The sequence below is a fragment of the Cryptotermes secundus genome, unplaced genomic scaffold, assembly GCF_002891405.2.
Source record: "Cryptotermes secundus unplaced genomic scaffold, Csec_1.0 scaffold125, whole genome shotgun sequence".
NCBI lineage: Eukaryota > Metazoa > Arthropoda > Insecta > Blattodea > Kalotermitidae > Cryptotermes > Cryptotermes secundus.
Genome location: NW_019720162.1, coordinates 1,556,166 through 1,574,952, shown reverse-complemented (window position 1 = coordinate 1,574,952; position 18,787 = coordinate 1,556,166). Strand labels below are relative to the sequence as shown.

Sequence of the window (18,787 nt, the reverse complement as noted above, 5' to 3'; positions counted from 1 at the left end):
CCGTGGATGCAGGGAAAGCAAAAGCGACGCAGCTCTTGAAGAGCATAACACAAGATGACCTGCAGCACTGCTTCCAACAGTGGAAAATTCGCATGTCGCGGTGTAGGAATCGGGGAGGGGACTACATTGAAGGGGATAACATTTCGATTGTCTGATTTTTTTTCAATAAAGGGTTAGAGCATGAATCCGGTTTCTCTATTGCCGCACCTTGTATGTGATCTCATTTCCTTTCCCCATTGTCACTAAAAGTGATTTATCATCTCTTCCTCTAAACACATGACTGGTTAAACTTCATCATCACCGGCTTTCCTGATTACCTGGCCTCCAAAAAATTTTTCAACACTTTTCTTCAATTTTGGGTTTCTTCCCCATTGGATAGCATTCCACTACATTTTTTAATCTAATCATACTTTCATCTCCCACTCACTGCTTATGGGAATTCATTGCCATTGCAAGTACTTTTGCACATAGGTACCAACATTTAAGAGGAGTGTGAGACCTCCATCTTCAGGTGTTTATATCCTGAACATGAAGGTAGCAGATTCCTCCAAAATGTAGGTAGCTATTTACTTAACTACATGGCAATGTGTGCCGTAAGTCTGCAACAGTCTTTAGCCTCACATAATTATTCATTACTTTGGCAGTTAAGGATGTCTGTCACTTCTGATTGCAGAAAAGGAATTCAGCTAGCACATGTTGGAAACTGCACTGCACTGGAAGAGAATGATTTCTGCCCAAACAGTTGCCCTGAAGATGAAGATGCACCTGTATGTGGTTCAGATGGAAATGTCTACCGGTAAAGAAATTTACATTAAATTTTTTTTAAATATTAAACAGGTCAGGGCTTTGAAGAAGTTTAATGTTTATATAAATAGGTACTTTGAAAACAGGGAAAGTTAAAACTAGTGGAGAAATCAAGATGAGAATTGGCTGTTCTGGCAATCCGTATTATTATGATTTACAACATAATTTTAAGACTAGACAGTGGGCAGAATATCTAACATTCAAAGACACACAGTAATTTTAAAACCAGTCGTGATGTATGGATGGGAAACATGGCCCATGGTCCATCCCTAGACCATCAGGTCCACATTCTGTGGATAATATTAAAGCATATCTCAGATAAACAGGTGGTGAAGATGTGGACTGGCCAAGAATGGGGTCTAAAGATTTATTTTGTGATCATAGTGATGAATGTTAAGGTACTGTAAGAAGGACATTCTTGATCGGTTGCTCAAGGAAGATACTGTACAGTGGAGGTTGTTAACTCCTGACTGTCAAATCCTGCCAAGGAACTACCTGTGAGAAACACCAAGGTTGCTTGGGAATAAGTGCCATTTTATACAAAAGCCCACAGTCTTTCAGCAGAGTGCCTTCAGCCACAGATGTAGATAGTGTGAAAGCCTGTTCTTGCATCTGAATGTTAGTACATGACATTTCATGCCATCTGTTGACAGAAATTCTCCACTTTGTGACTAAAATTGAACCACTCTTCTTGGCTCTAGTAATTTAATGCTAGAATGCTGAGTCTATCTAATCAGCGGAGGTGCACAGAGTGTCATATCTGAATTCAGATATATTTTCTTACAGGTCATTGTGTGAGATGAGAAAGGAGACTTGTGGCCAGAAAGTAGTTGCTGTTCCTTCACATCATTGCCGAACTACCGCCCAGTGCAATGAAGTGTGTGGCACTGAGCGCCAGTTCATCTGTGGCTCCGACAATAAGTTTTACCGCAATGAATGTGAGATGAAAAGGGATAATTGCGGGTTAGTTGATTTATTTAACAATGCCATTTCATCTTCAGAGATCATTCAGTGATATGAGAAAGGGATTATATATGGTGTAATGGAAAAAAACTGGCGTGGAACTGATCATAGAATAGTTTAACCCTATTGCTGCAATATTTGTCTAAAGTTGAACAAACACCCATTGCTATATATTACAAAATTTAATTTTAGTCCACATAAAAAATTATCTCCATTTAGTGCATCATTTAACTGCATTCCTTGGCTATGAAAATGTATTTTCGTTGTTTTTGAAATATTTTTAACATAATCTTTTGTTGCTTTAGGAAAATGTTGAGAAAATAATAAGCAGCAAAAGGTTAAGTGTAAGTTTGTGGGATGAATATTACTTTCTTAGGGGATGTGAGCCATGTAGCTTGACGGAAAATACAGACATTTCAGAGGAATCTGCTTCCATCTTTAGGATAGGATAGTAATGGCAAATATCAGCTATGAATGGTCATTCATCACATTGAACCTGATGATTGAAACTTAGGAGATCTCTGAGACTTTGGCTTTTAGTTCAACATCGGTGTGGCTGATCACGCAAGAAAATTTTAGTGAATAGGTACACCTCTCTGATGCCTGGTGGTCATATCTATAACTGTTAGCTGTGATGATTTCTATTACATTATGACATGCCTTAGTCTTTTATAAACAGTGGAACCCCAATTTATGGTTTCTCTGGGGACCAGTGAATTTGTAAACTGAACTGAGGAAGATCTTAAATGCAGATAATTTAGCAAGAAGTGTATTTACTTGGGATCATTGAAATTGAACAGAAAATGAAGGAAAACAAACTGAGGAACATTAAGCGGGTCCACTCTTATATGCATGTTTTCTGCATATGACGTTAAATTTTACTAGTTCTTTTGAATAATTTTGAGTTTTGTTTCCAGGAAACATATCTTTGTGGTACCCATGAAGCGTTGCTTGACAGGATTCATGTTCCGTGGCTGCCAGAAAATCTGTGAAAATTATTATGATCCCATCTGTGGAACAGATGGCAAGACATACTCTAATGACTGCTTCCTGGATCTGGAGAATTGCAGGTCACGATCACTTGTATCCAAGAAACATCATGGACAGTGTGGCCAACCTGTCACAGAAGCTAAGAATTACCTGTATTAATGTGTGGATGTTCAATGTGATAAATGCAATTAATCCAGTCCTCAATATACTTGCATATCTGGCATGTCTGCTAGATGAATCTCAAATATAGTCATTTCCATGATGGATTTGAGATTCTCATGATAGTGACTACAAATTTGTGGTCTTCATGGTTGTAACGCCAAGTCATATAGATGGAGATCAATGTTTCAGAGGAACATGTGACCTCCATTTTCAGGATCAAAGAGTAAACCAACCAAGAAGCCTGAAGAAGCTGAGCTTGCTGCCTGGTTCTGCTGGTTTTTTCTTGGCTTACTCTTCTACCATGAAGATGGAGGCAGTATATTCCTCTGAAATGATGGGCTACCTCCGAACTACATAGTATTACAACCCAGAAGGCTATACTCTTTTTTTGTTAAGGGCTTTTTAAAAAATGAATAAAAACATTATAGCAATATGAAACGTTTTGAGCTAATGAATCACTGTAATATAATATGTGAAATGTGCTTGGTGACATGCTACAAAAACGTCTACTGCAAGTGACAGTGATATTAAAACTTACAAGATGCAGTCCTTTGGAATCTCAGAATGCATCAGCCATATGGCAAATGCTATTAATATTTCTTACTTCTATAAGAAGAATCACTTTCTAACTCTAAGGACAGGATGGTAGTGTGTCTTGTGGCCAGAGGTCTCCAAATTTAGGTTTCATGTTGTTTATGCCTCTTTAGAATAAGATTTATCAGACTGCATTTCCCTGTTTATTGTCACAGTCAGTTTTCCTATGATACACTCATCACCAAGTCATTGATGATAATGAATCATAAATACAAGGTCTGGCTTTGAATACAAATTGGAACCTGCTTCTTTCAAATTGTAGTGCGAACCTCAGTAAATAAGAATACATGAGAACACATTCTCTTAAAAAGAAAAGGAAAAAACAGAAAACTTCAGTGGAAGTCTTTGCATTGTTAATTTTGTCATATAAAATAACTGTCTTTCAGAACAGTAAATATTAAAAATACATTTACTAGTAAATTGCTACTAAAAATGCCAGGAGGTACAACATGAGTGCCAAATTTAGAGAAATGCATGGAAGTTTTATAGAATTAACTTTGCAAAGATGGGACCCACTTTTCCTTAATTCAATGTCAAAATCTACATTGAAATATATTATAAAACTCTCAGAAATGAGGCATCAAAATTCAACATTAAACTGGCTGATGGATACATATAGGAAGGTTGAATGTGCTCTGAATGCTTCTTATTGTGTGTAATATCCATGTTTACTTGTTATCTCTATTTACTGCTCTGAATAATTTAAAATTTTTACTGACAGTTTTTCATATTTTTATTATGACTTTACAAGAAAAATAACGGCCACTGGGTAATTAATTGCTGCTTAGAAACGACTGTTTACAGGCCAGTTCTATAAAGGTTCTCTTGGTAGTATATTACACTTAGGATTACCAGGTTTGTAACTTTGTCCATTTTCTTGTATTCTAAACATAACACAGTATTTTGGAAAGTGGATTTGTTCTCATTCTCAGATAAAAAGGTAAATAGTTCAGTGACTGAGATTAGCTACTTACAATGGACACAACTGAATATGTTCCCCTCTACTGTTTCACCTGAGGATGGGAACACATCCAGTTACTGAAACGGTGTGTTCTGTTTGGAATACTAGAAAATATACAAAGTCAAAATTTAGGATTTCTGCTCATTTCTCTGACAGACAATAAACTAAGAAGACATGACTTAATTTACTATGCGGCTTTGTTAATGTGATAGAATGTTGAAATTCTCTGTTTATGATGTGCAGCTTGATAACTCACTGAAAGCTTACATTCCTTTTAGACATGCAGAGTGATTACAATACCGAAGACAGCAAGTGCCTTACACAAACATAATGTTAGTGCAGCACCCCTGTGCCTGAATCTAAGGAAAGGAGCTATTATTTGGGATAGCTTATATTAATAGAAAATTAAAATTAACACAAAATATATTTGAACCTGAAAAATTTTAATGAAGAGTAAGGTGAATATAAATTGTAATACTGGCTATTATCTTGTTGATTAAGTTTGTAATCTTCTGGAATGTTCCACAGTGGAATGTGGTTCATCCAAACTGCTAGTACTTATCTACCTGACTACATGCCATTGCATATTGAAACATCGTAATCTTCATAATATTTATCTCCGTGGGAACCTCAAATGTAATGTCTTGTTGATTATTTGATATTTTCTAATTTGAATCTGTAAAAATGTATACATCTTTTTTATTTCTCTGTGTATGCAATCCATAAATTTTATTGGGTGTAATGAAGTAGTCGCTCCATGCAGATCAGCAATGCTTTATTAAACATTTAAATTATAAAAACTAGTTAACATGAACGTAAAGGAAACTAACATTGTCACATTGAGAATAAACTTAACTGATTGCATTAGTAAATTTGGAAGTGCCCAAATAGAACCCAGACAGATAGGCGCAGTTAGTTGAGAAGATGTTACAGAAACAACTGCTCCTTGAAGATTAATTTCTTATATTACTTTGTTAATCATATTCTAGCCTGTAAAATGTATATTTAAAGAAGAAAATTATTTGAAACAGTTATGAATATTTGTGATCAGTTCCATAACTGTGAATAAGAAAAGAAAGGTTCATCATCAAAAATCTGAATGAAGGGATAGCAAATTCATGGAAAAGCTGTTTTATGAAAAATAGTTTTTGATGACAGGATATTTTGAAAATACAATTGCTACTGTTACTTGTTCATTTGGCAGGGTGTAGGTCATATCATTTGGCTAATGGCAGACATATCTGTTATTTGTGTGATATTTTTTCTTTTTTTTTCCCCCCCCACTTAATCTATTAAGAAGTAAAAGCTTCAGTCTGTGGCATAAAGATTCAGTTCATTAAGAAATGATACAGTAGGTAGTGATTTCATCTTCAGTGAAAATCAAAGAGCAGTGGTGGTTTTATTATGTGTGATCCTTATTTCTGTAAAGAGCAAAAACATAATTTTATATGTAGAGCTCCAAGGAAATGAGATCTTATGAGAACATTTAATTTTAATAATTTTATATGAATGTCACAGAGTACATGTGACACTTCAACCACTGGATGAGTGAAAAATCATTTACATGCAGAATTCAGTTAGAGTGAAGAATTCAAAGATTTGAACTAAACTTGAAAGCTTATTAAATATTGTTACTAAACGAAACTAGCTGGTGGCAAGAACTTCAGAATTACTATTACTTTCAAAGACTGCAGAAAGGAAATGACCCCATTTCTTAACCTGATAACTGTGCAGTTTGAAGTGGGAATTATTTTTTTATTTTACATTATGCTCATTTTAATTCCTTTTTTATCACTTAATATTACATACTATACATTTCAGCAAACGAGACTAACACTTGAGTATTAAACGGTGCATTTATGTTCTGGACATTGAAATGGTAAGAGAGACCATAAGGAGCACATTTTTTTGAAAGGCAAAATTATTTGCTTGTAAACAGGACTGCTGAAGGAAATGTGCTGAGTAATTAATAATAGGCATCAAGAGATTTTCACTCTTCTCTGTCACTTTATCACTTAAATGGAATCCAATGTTACTGGACTTCATACTACTAACACCCACCACCACCATCAGATGAAAGACGTTTCTTATCCTTAGTATGTAAGATCATTTTCCATAATAAGGTTTTCTTCACTTTTATGTCTGTATATGTTATACTGTGTATGTGATGTTAGCTTAATTCATTGTGTATTTATTTATTATACATATGTATGTGATCAGTAATTGTTAGTAAAGCAACATTAGACATGTACAATATATGTGCATGTATTGGTAGATATTTTACCATATTCAAAGAGCATTATATGTTTCATTTGAAGCTGTATTTATTAACATTTTGTAATAAAGTAAAACACTTAAGTACCATAAGTACTTTCCTTGTATTTGAAATTTTCTGAGGATGTATCACACTCTTAGCCCACCTTGTTTCATAAATAATATGCAGAAGTATCCATTTACCTGGGATGTGGTTGCTTTATTTAGGAATACATCCAAATTAAGAAACATAATTGATATATTAAAAAGAGAAACTGCGAATGTTTTATCCACATCAAAGAACTTACTCAATATTTTCATGTCACTTTAACAGCCATACATATCTTATCATGTAGACTGCTAAGTGTACGGTATATATTTCATAATAATTATTGGTATTACTTGTTAGGTCAATGATAGGAAACAGAAGGAATATTTATGTCTCTGTGTGCATGTGTATATGTGTACGAGGACAGGTTCAAGATAGTATGTCTGTCCCCTTTACATAACTTTTGAAATAAGTGAAAACTTTTTGTGAAACTTGCTACTAGAAGCCACCCCATCTAATGAAATGTCATTATATCTCTTTCTTGTTGCTCCCACTTTTGGGATAGAAGGCATCTGTGAAATTCTTTGTTTAACTTAAGGTTCTTAATCCTAAGACAGTCGGTAGGAGTGCTTGAATGGGGAATCATCCCATCACAAGGCTGCTACATACACAGGACAACACTAACACAGAATAAATGCAGACAGACATCCATGCCTTGAGTGGGATTCATACCCACCATTTCAGTGTTCAAGCAAGCGAAAACAGTTCATGCCTTAGACCACATGGCCACTATGATCGTCATAGAAAATGTTACAGTGTTTTACTCGTATATCAGATAGTTAAATAAGTAATGTCTGTGATTTAAAACAAATTTATACCAATATCCCTAAACAAAGTTCAGGATCCTTTGGTATGAGGACAGTCACATCACTTCTGAAAATAGATATTTCAAAAGTAAAGTTTGAAACTGAAAATTCCTTCTGGAGGGGTAGAATGTCATATATTCCAGTGGAAGCCATCTAAACTTTTGGAGGAACATATCCCCAGAGGTTATGCTTGATACCTGACTCATGCTGCTGTCTTGCTTACTCCCAATGGAGGTATATTGGTTCTCATCCTGACAGGGGGATGCAGAGGAGACTGTTCTGTAATCATATCTTTCCTCTTCCTTACTGACCCCCTTTGCATCCTGAATGCCTACTACATTATCCATTTATTCATTGTTTCATCATCATATTGGTTTTGCCACATCTGTTTGTGTTTACCACAGCAGTTTCCATTTCCGTCCTCTTCTAGAATTGTAGCAGTTTCTTAATGTTTAAGGTCCCCTAGAGTTAGAAACACCTGCCTCACATGTAGGGAACTTTCCTATCTCCATGGTGATCTCCCATGGTTACAGGGTGACTTTCAACTTGTGTGTCTCAGTTGGGAACTTGAGATAAAGTTTGAATGGACCCTTTTTCCTGTCCTGGACCACAGGTCATGTACACCCACACAGTGCTGTGCTCAGAGCCTATTTGGGATAGACACTCTGTTATGTTACTGTTTGTTTGTGCCATCCTGATGTCTTACCACTACTATGAGTTGCAGTGTTATCAACCACAAGTCCCCTTAAACCATGTGGGTCTGCATACATATATGTCTGTACAGGGTCGAGTGGGGACCCTTGGGCTGTTATTCCCATGGTAAGGGATTGGCGTTGCAGCTCACTGATGGTGTAGGACTTGCCAATAGTTTTGGAATTGCCAATGAAATTCTAGAAGGATAATCCCACTGAGATATTTCTTGAGAGTGAGTATGGCATAGGTTGCCACGTGGCCACAGGAAGGTTTTGGTGCCTCTCTCCATCTTGTCCCCTGAATGGGAGGCTGATGCCAACGTTTCAGAGGAGGAACCTATGATAGTGACTTCTTCACGCCTGTCTTCTCCTGAACCACATCCCAGCAAAAGATGAAAGATTGATTGTTGTATAGCAGTTCTAACATTCCACAATCGCTATTATGTATTCCTTTTAGTCGTGGAACTGACTCACTAAACTGTAGTCTCTTTGTCTTTTTGTATCCCAGAAGGCTGTGCAGTTTCCAGTGTAGCAAGATGGTTGTTGTGTGTTATGTAGTCATACTGTTTTTAGAAAAAGAAGTCATATGTTATGTATGAAGAGGAAATTCTTTTGTGTCAGTAAGATACCTTCCCTCAATTTAAACATCATTAATGCATCTCATTCTACTGTTAAATGTTGCATATCACGTTATCTTAATCTATGGTGTTCCAGAATGGATAGGATTGCGAAAGCCTGAAGTCCATTTTACATGTACAACTATGAGATACTGTAAAAAATGATTCCAGGCTCTGAGATGGTTGCCTTCTAGTGGAAATACATGTTGATAACCAGGCTAAGAAACGTTTAAGTATGAGCTCCTGGGTTCATGTTGTGTTGTAACTGAGTCATATCCAATCCTCAGCTTGACTAGAGGTGTGATATTTTGCCCCCAGATTGACGGGTGCACAAATGAGGAACCCTGGTTTGGTCTTGCAGATATATATATATATATATATATGGTGAAAACATATCACATCCACACTGTTTTACTAACACATACCATATTTCTAACTTTGAAACCCTGACACTGCTCGACAGAGTGGCGATTCTTTACACTCAATATAGTGCCAAGCCTTATGAGTGCCCATGCTCTCGTTTAGATTTCAAAGTTTGGACATATGTAAGCCTGATGAACTTCTGACATTAATTTCTAAAATGTGGAACAAAAGACCATGGCTACACAATCTGACCAGGGCCTGTCTGATGTATGAACTGTTCTGCATTCCATGTATCCAGCTCATCTCTTGATGCTGTCCAATATTCCTGTAAACAGAAAGCGAACAAGAAGTAATTCATGTTGAAGAACACTTATAATTTCTGATGGAATGGAAGTAAAACTTTAAACTGCAAACTAAACAGAAGACAGTCACCTATGCCCACCCTATTGCTTCTTGCCCTACTCCCTCCTACATGTTTGTTCTAACATGATTCTACCACTGCACCTGACACAGCTGGTTTCAAGGTACATCCCTATGGACCTCAGACTCTTCCTAAAACAGTGGTGGTGGCCGAAATCTCTCAGAATCACTGACGGCTTAGAAGATTCAAGAGCGTCTAATTAGACGTTCACCATATCGTACAGAGTAACTGTATCATTCCGTGGAATATCAGTGGATCCTACTCTCGCCTACCTGAACTTCACATCATGCAAAAGAGGTAAACTCCTGCCACTGTCTCTCTGCAGGAAACACCTTCCTGCATACTGCCATAATCAGAGGAAATGTCTTTTAGAAGTATGACAATCTTGGTGGCAAACAGTGGGACTGCCAAATTTGGTTGAGCATTGATTTCTCAGCTTCCAGTTCCTTACTTGCTTCTGAGAAAGGGGGGGGGGGATTAAAGTGGCTGGGACATGTAGCTGACCACTGACTTCCACCTAGTGCCAAGGTCAAAAATGGTGGAACTATATGTACTCTTCCTGAGACCGCTTCATTGTGTGGTGCTCAATTAATTAAGCACAGGGACAACTGTACATTTTTACCTTTTAGTGCCCAAGTCTTTTAGTTTTGCATGTATATAATAACTATAAATTGTTCTCAAACCGGCTGTGTAAAGCACATGTGACTTTTATAAATGTACAGACTTTCTCATGCTACTGGCTGCTCAGACCCTCTTCATTTTTTTATTTAGTTAGTAGTGTGTCTACAATCTACTCTCGATAATATGGAGTAATATGTAAATTTGTTCTAAGTAGGTGTCTTGAGTAGAGAAGTTGTCCACTGATGTTACTCTGACAGGCCCTCTAGAGGAATGGTGGTGGTTGTAATCTTTGTCATCTGCAGGTTGCGGTAGATCAGACAGCCATTGTCTCCTCAATCTTCTTACATTTTGTGGGTTGCTGATTTCTACAATTAGTCTGTTATTGTGTCCGAATATGCTTTGAAGGCAGAGTGTTGACAATCTATGATTTTTTTATGACAAATGGGATTTGCAGATCACTGTGGATAGTAAAGTTGTAGATATACCAAAGTGCTTTAGTTACTGAGTGCAAGAATTTGAATTGAAGTCTTTGAATTATTTTCATGTTTGATGGTTTTGTACAGCCCCATAGATGTATACCATATGTCCATATGGGTTTTATTATACACTTGTGTAGTAGAAATTTGTTTTCTATGGATAGCTTGGATTTATGGCCAAAAAGCCAGGACATTTCTCATAGTTTTAAATTTAATTTCTGATGGTTTGTTTTGATGTGTTTCTGCCATGTCAGATTTTGGTTGAGGTACAATCCCAAGTACTTCGGTTTGGACTGGTATTTGCATATTATTGATGGTAACCTGCAGGCAAGGCATGTATTTCATGGTGAATGTAACTTGCATTGATTTTGTCTGGTTTATTTTGATTTTCCATTTGCTGTACCATTGCTGGAGGAGGTTTAAGTGCTGTTGAAGATGTTGTGATCCTACTACTGGATAATTATTTGCTGCTAGCAGGGCTGTGTCATCCACGAAGGTTGTGATTATAGTGTTGTTTGTTATGGGCAAGTCTGCTGTATAGATTAAGTACAATAGAGGCCCCATCACACTTCTTGGCGGTAGCAATCGGAATATGAATTATTATATTGTGACATGGATGGCGCAGCAGGAAGTAGGGGTCATGTGAACTCTGCATTCTCGTGATTGACATCACATACCCCCACTTCTTCATTCATTATGCAACGCTTGGTAAACACCCCTCCACGCTAGGCTGTGATGTCACGCAACAGGCTAGTCTGTGCAGCGACTATTGCTAGGCAATGTGTAGGTAGAAACACCTGACAAAAATACCTGATATCTGTTGCCAAGCAACAATGTGTTCTTTATGTTCTCTGTGCCGAGCCTAAATAAGGAGCAGCGAACACTATTCAGGAGTAGTGAGTACTGAGTAACCAGTATCCAGTATGAGGTGAAGTCCAGCAGCTACAAGCTGAGTTGTATTGAGTGAATGGCAGTGACTCCAGCAGGGGAAGTAATTGTGGAACTGTAAGAGCGAGAGTGGAATAAATTCGCTTGATCCAAGATGGCGTGAAGTTATTTGTCGCGTTACATACCCAACACGTGACAATATTTTATTTTAAAATGTCTTTCAGTGATGTATGTCTTTAAAAGTAGGTAGTATGGGCTGGGGAATATATTTTTCATGTTATATAGCAGTCCAGTGTGCCAGACCTTGTCAAATGCCTGAGCTGTGTGAAGGAAAACTGCTGGACACAATGTTTTTTCTTCTAGGCTTACTGCGATCTTGTTTATGATTCTATGCATTTGTTGTATTGTGGAGTGTCCTTCCCTGAATCCAAATTGGTAATCAGGAATAACATTTGACAGGTCTAGGTAGCTTCTAATTCTCTTCAATAATAACTTTTTCAAAAAGCTTTGATGTGATCGAGAGCAAACTAATCGGCTGATAAGAATTTACTACATTGGCTGGTTTCTGTCTGGAATATGGTATGACGTAATATGTTTTAATGGAAGTGCATTATTTCCAGCAAAAACAATATCATATGGTATAGTCAACAGGGAGAGTGATGCACTGTATATACTAGGGATAGCGTAGTCAGTATTGCAACTGGATATGGGCAGGACCATCGAGGGTTGGAGTTCAAGTTCTGGCAGAATCAAGAATTTTCTCTTCTCCAAATCCTCTTGACAGGCTCTGGGGCCCACCCACCCTCTTACCCAGTAGGTACTTGGGGTAAAGAGGCCGGAGCGTGTAGCTAACCACCCACTTCTAACTAGTGCCATGGTCAAGAATATGTGGATCTATACAACCACTCCCCCATACGCCTTCATGGCAAAGTACTTAATTAGTTTAGCACAGGGACAACCTTTTAAGTATTATATTGATAGCAGTGCCCAGGATGACCAGGATGCTGAAATCTCTTAGCCGTTAGTCAAATTACGAGCACGTTTTAAGAATTATTTCATGAGATGGCGTTGACATCCGTGTTGGCATGTAGTTGGGTTATGGAATCGCTCGTGTTGACTATGTCCGGAACTCGGTGGTGGTCGGTGTGAGCTGACAGGAGGTGTTTTCTGAGTTATCGAAACATTTTATTAATTCCTTTATTTTGAATCGTGTAAGTGTAGTTTGCGAAGTTATATCGGTTTGAACTGTTTATGTGATTGTTTGTTCAATAGTGAGTAACGAGACGTAATCTACATGTGTAAAACTGTGATCTAACCCTTTAGTGCTACCTGTTCAAAGTGGTAAGGAATTTGTAATGTTCCTTCGTAAGTGCCGAAAGAGTGCACCATTAAAATAATTTTATCCAGATCGTGGCACCGAAAGGCACAGAATTGCTTTCTGGATTTTCAATCCGAATTATATGAATGCCACGGTCGTTTCTGAGGGAAACAGTCCCCAAAATACTGGCTAAGATATTTTATATACATTTATCACCCAAATTTGAATCATTGCAGGGCTTATACATGCAAGTTTGATGAATTTCATACAGTTGTCATATTAATGTTATATTAGGTTTGCTGATTATATTCGTCTTTATGTTACTGCAATAAATGTGCAGCTGATTGCAAAGTGACCAAGGTATGAAGTAGGTTTGTGTATACAGTTGTATATGTTTAGCTGTTGTTTTACGACACACAGTTTTGCTTTCTGATCAGTGATAATATCCTGGAAATAATACAAAAGTGCATCAGTTGAAGTATTTAATTTTGTAGTGTTTGGTCAGCAGTGTATGGTATACTAACAGTTTTAGCTTGAGTGGTGGTCAGCATGAGGCTATTACTAAGGACAGAACCAATTTTCTTTTTTCTGTCTTATGTTAAGAAATACTAAATGTGTGATCATTCTTTCTTCTGTATAGTTGTATATCACAGTCTGTGTCATAACTGTCATTTTGTGACTTCCTAATCAATATGCACAACAGAGATGTGCATATTGCCTTGTGAGATACTAGACTGACTTTTATATGTTCAAGATTTTTATATTCTTTATTTGTGTCACAAAATCAAAATTTTTTGTGCAATATGTTATGTTCCATAAAATGCAGGGAAGTTCTTGAGCAGCTGCACAATTGGTGGCTTCTCAAGAAGGGCCAGCTCCATGAAATTGGTTAGTTAAAGGTCCTTATCACTATCCAAACAATATTAGTAACCCATGATACGTGTGTAATGGCCATCTTGTAGTGCACTCAATTTCATATGTCACTTCTTACTACATGTTTCGGCAACATAGTGCCATCTTCAGGTTTGTTATTTACGCTAAGCTATTACATTGTTTGCCATCTTGTGTCTTTCATAAAATTATTTAGAAAGTACATTATTCATCAACTGTAATAAAATTTGTAGATACTAAAACTTGTTAAGATCATTCATCTATATGTCTTAATTCAAACTCGCGTATAGTATGGTTCGTCCACTATGGGAGTCGTTTCTGTGTGTACTGTGTCTGTGGTGTGTCCTTCCTTTTTGGCTGCGAGTTTGAATTAAGACATATAGATGAATGATCTTAACAAGTTTTAGTATCTACAAATTTTATTATAGTTGACGAATAATGTACTTTCTAAATAATTTTATGAAAGACACAAGATAGCAAACAATGTAGCTTAGCGTAAATAACGAACCTGAGGATGGCACTATGTTGCCGAAACATGTAGTAAGAATCAACATATGAAATTGAGTGCACTACAGGACGGCCATTACATATGTATCATGGATGAAAATCAGTGCAACAGGATGCTAAAGTACAACAATATTAGTAACACATAAGTTTATAATTTTCATTTCATGCATCATGTTGTGTTATTATATACAATTCTTTATTAGAGTCTGTTGCAACACAACACAATTGTTGTGTTGTGACGGACTCTAATAAAGAATTGTACATAAGTTTATGTTTAGTGCGAAATAATCATAATGACAGATTCATAAACTGATGGGCATGTGAGTAATTAAAGTCACCAGATTCATGTCTCACTGGAATTCAAAATTCGTTGATAGAGTTAGAAGCGAAACAATTACAAGGGTTTGGTCATCTTATAAGGATGGATAGAACAGTGATAGCGAGAAGGCTGTTGGAACTAAAATTTAAAAAAGAGAGATCTCTAGGATGAGCCATACAAAATGGTTTAGCCAGGTACTGGAAGACATAAAAAAGGAGAGGAAAGAGGTGGCCTGGCATTGAAGGGAAGGACTGCTGGAAGAAGGAAGAGCATGGAGACTTCTTGTCCACTGACCTGTATGAAATGGGAACAGTGCTAGGAGGAAAAGAAGACATACACATTTAATGAAGCTACACCAGGTAGCATGAAGTGGTGATGTGTTGATTTCAATATTAATATTATTACTGCCATCTTGTGAAATTTCCTCTAACATAGCATTGAAACCAGAACACACGTGATATTCTACAAGCACCAAGAAAGAGCTCTTGTTGTTTGGAAGCGGTGTTGGGTTAGGATATTGAAATTTGTTCAGCATTCACTCTATATATGTAAGTGTAAACATAGGTCAAGCCATAGCTCAAGCAGTTAGTTGCTGGCTTCCCAATGCGGCGGCCTGGGTTCGATCCCGGGTCTGGTCAAGTGCGATTTGTGGTGGACAAAGTGGCGCTGGGTCGGGTTTTCTCAGAGTACTTCGGTTTCCCCTGCCAATCTTCATTCCACCAATTGCTTCACAATCACCCTCACCTATCATCTAGGGCTGGTATAATAGGCCAGAAGTGGCCACAGTACTGAGTGGACTCAGTCCCACCCCACCAAGCAATAAAAGAAAATGTAAACATCTGTGCCAAAAAAATTAACCTCCAGTTCAACTGACTGCTTTACTAAACATATGACTGAAAATACGCCACAACTCTTGTACTCTGTGACAGGATTTAGATATTACTAAGTGTTATGAAAGGGGGCACGAGGTAGCATAGTTGGTTGAGACACTCTGCTACAAGCTTGAAGGTTGCAGGTTCGATTTCTGATGAGACCATTGGATTTTTCAGTTGACCTAATCCTTCCAGCTGCACTATGGCCCTGGGGTCGACTCAGCCTCTAACAGAAATGAGTACCAGGAACCTTCCTGGGGCTAAAGGGCGGCCGGTGCATAAGGCTGACAACCTCACCGCCATCTGTGAGCTGATTGTGTAGAAAATATGGGACCCTCAACGTCTCACAACCCTGTTGGCCTCAACATCCTCTTACAGGGATAACTTTACCTTTTTAAGTGTTATAAAAGAACGTGACTCCTTCATTATACACATACATTAAATGTATGAGGTATTGTGTAGAGAGTCAATGTGTAAGAGTGCAGGCATGTGTTACATTATTCTCAAAATTTGTGAGGAGTACAATAACATCCCTGTTTCATCCAAAGTGCCTGCTGCCACACACACACATGCACACACAGAGCCTAATCTCTTAGTACAGGGAGGTCATCTGAGGGCCTTAGGCAAAAACCTGTTCAGATCACATCATGTGCCAGAAATGATCCTAGTTGTCATGCACACGCTCCTTGCAACTCTATGACAGTTTGCATTCATGCACTGAAGTTCCTTTTCAGAAAAAGAGCAAGCTTGAAACTTTCAATTTGGTTTCCTCTGCAAGGAATTTTCAAAGGAAATCTTGAAGCCTAGCTTCAGTTTTAACTGATTTCACTTCACTGAGAACTCAGCATTTCAATTTGATTGTTTTTGTCCAATAATAACCCTGTCTAAAATTTTTGAGATTGTATGAGTAATCTTTCGTTTGGTCACTTGCAATGTAAAACCCTGAAATTTATGTTGGAATTGTACTCTATACAAGAACTTGTTTCACTGTGTAACTCTCACATGGCATTTCAAGACAGCAAGTAACACAGCTGATTGAATGCTTGATAGAGTCACAGGGACTAGGGATTACTTTCAGCGGGCACATAACACATAGCTTGCTTCACGGTAGCTGTTCAAGATTTGTTGAGATGACACTGTAGAGAAATTGCAGTGCGTGTTTGCTGTTGGGATATTGACAGTACCACGAATCCAAACATGTGCAGTGTTTGATGACATGATTAATGTGTGCATTTCCTTTTGACTGGCTGAAGAATTTGCAGCAGGCCTTCAGAAAATTTCTCTGTAAGGTAAAATTGTCCTTGTACTTAACTACAGCACTGCACCATGAAGACGTATGGAGGAGTGGATGTGTAGGTCCATGTTTTCGTGACTTCAGCACTAGTTAGAGGTGAATGGTGAACTTCACATTCTGGTTGCTTTACCCCCAGGGGAAAGAGCCCCCAGTACCAATTGGAGGCTGGGTGGACCCCAGAGTCGGTTTGGATGATGTGGGAAAGAGAACATTCTTGACCCTACCGACACTTGAACTCTCACCACTCTGTTGTCCAGATTGTAGCCAGTCACTACACTGTGCTATCCTGGCAAATTTGTATGTATGACAAATAGCAAAAGGCTTGACATAATTGAGAGGCTTTATTTCTAATCAAGAACTTAATTGATCTTTGGCATGTGAAATTTGGTTTGTTTGACTTATTCTTCAGTTCGTTATTCACTGTTCATGCTATTGCTGAATGCTATATAGTCCAAGTTATAGGTAGTGTTGTTAAATCATAAGTAAATATGAATTTTCATGTCTAGTAAAGTGTCACAAGTGACATATCATTTAAGATTTTAATATCTCTAAGATAATGTAAGTGCCTGAAACAGTAAAGCATTAGCTGATATCCCCAGCCTCAGCTACAGCATCTCTCGACTGACTGACTGACTGACTGACTTATTCACCACCAACTACTCTTCGCTTCATTCAGCTCAAATCAGCCCCACTGCTTGACTAACAGCAGATCCCAATTTGTCTCGCTTATAACATCTTGGCATGGACTGTGCAGAAAACGCAATTCCTCATTGTTGTAGTTCAATTGTTGCTGTGGGAACGTGTTTGTTTGTGAAGCTGTTACTTGGTAAAGGCTGTTGTACATCTCCTTGTGGTTGATTGAAGATTGAGTATTAGGTCTGTAGTTTGCTTGAATGGGTATGGTTGCTATGACCCTATCACATACCTTCCCACATGTCGCATCCATCAGGCATAGTGTCACTACTTTGCATCTTGCCTGTTCTGGTTTCAATTATGAAATATATAAATAAGACGTGATAAATATTACCACTGATAAGTAATGATTAGGTTTTTATAGTCCTTAACTGTACTAATGTCCTTGAGTTTTCTCATAATATAATTTTCACCCACCTTTACTCGCACTCCTTAAATTCTGATATTGTGTGCTTGAATCACAGGTGGATTGGTTATGTGCTTTCTTGTGTTTTATAGGTAAAGGTCCATTTGATTAACTAATTAAGCACTGCGCTGTCCAGAATATGGCACAACATAGTCTGAAAGGGTGTTACCAATGTTTTGGAGGAACTTGTTACTTTCATGCCTTGAAGATGGAGGTAACAGGTTCCTCCGAGACATTTGCATTGCTCTGTCATTTCTACACATCACAGGTTCCAGGTGCATTACTTTCGACTCTTATGATTGTATGCACCGCTTAACTATTATAACAAATCCCATCCATTTCCAGAGAAGTGTAATTGATTTGTGAATTGTTTCTGTTGCAGATGTACGTTTTGCTTCTGAATCGGAGATTACCCCACACCTGTTTCCTGCCCATGGTAAGAAGAATAATTTTTCTTGTATTTGAGAGTTAGAACGTGAAAATTCCTGTAGTTCTGTAATTTTAGTCTGTACAAAGTTGATAACTTTTATAGGTTGATTTTAGTCAAGGTAGATACATATTTGGTCTTCACTGGGAGAGTGTCTTTTGAAGAAGCTGATTGGTTCTCCAGTTTGCAGGGAACTTCAAATTTAGAGCAGCGATTATATCTTTCATTCTGTATCAAATGTAAATTATGTAATCTTGGATTCAAGGTTCTCATGTTCATCAGTATCAAGATCATTATCTTCTGGAATAGATACTGTATGGTTTGGTAGATAGGTACCAAC

At 37.7% G+C, this 18,787-nt stretch overlaps 2 protein-coding genes across 3 annotated transcripts in view; both read left to right on the top strand.

Moving 5' to 3' along the window:
• The window catches only part of LOC111867021 (serine protease inhibitor dipetalogastin), a 186,475-nt gene extending 179,615 nt beyond the window's left edge, over positions 1-6,860 (top strand). Inside the window, exons 8-10 of the mRNA XM_023856487.2 lie at positions 674-796; positions 1,591-1,767; positions 2,685-6,860. Of these exons, the coding sequence (XP_023712255.1) occupies positions 674-796; positions 1,591-1,767; positions 2,685-2,916 (532 nt within the window). The 3' untranslated portion in view covers positions 2,917-6,860. The remainder of the gene's footprint in view (positions 1-673; positions 797-1,590; positions 1,768-2,684) is intronic.
• A 5,967-nt stretch (positions 6,861-12,827) lies between these two features.
• Positions 12,828-18,787, top strand: part of LOC111866996 (focal adhesion kinase 1) — a 412,509-nt gene continuing 406,549 nt past the window's right edge. The window contains exons 1-2 of one of the 2 annotated variants that reach the window (XM_023856464.2): positions 12,828-12,931; positions 18,403-18,456. The gene's annotated coding sequence lies outside the window, so the exon portion shown is untranslated. Of the gene's footprint in view, positions 13,062-18,402; positions 18,457-18,787 lie in introns of both variants that reach the window. The other variant, XM_023856455.2, reaches the window with a different exon arrangement.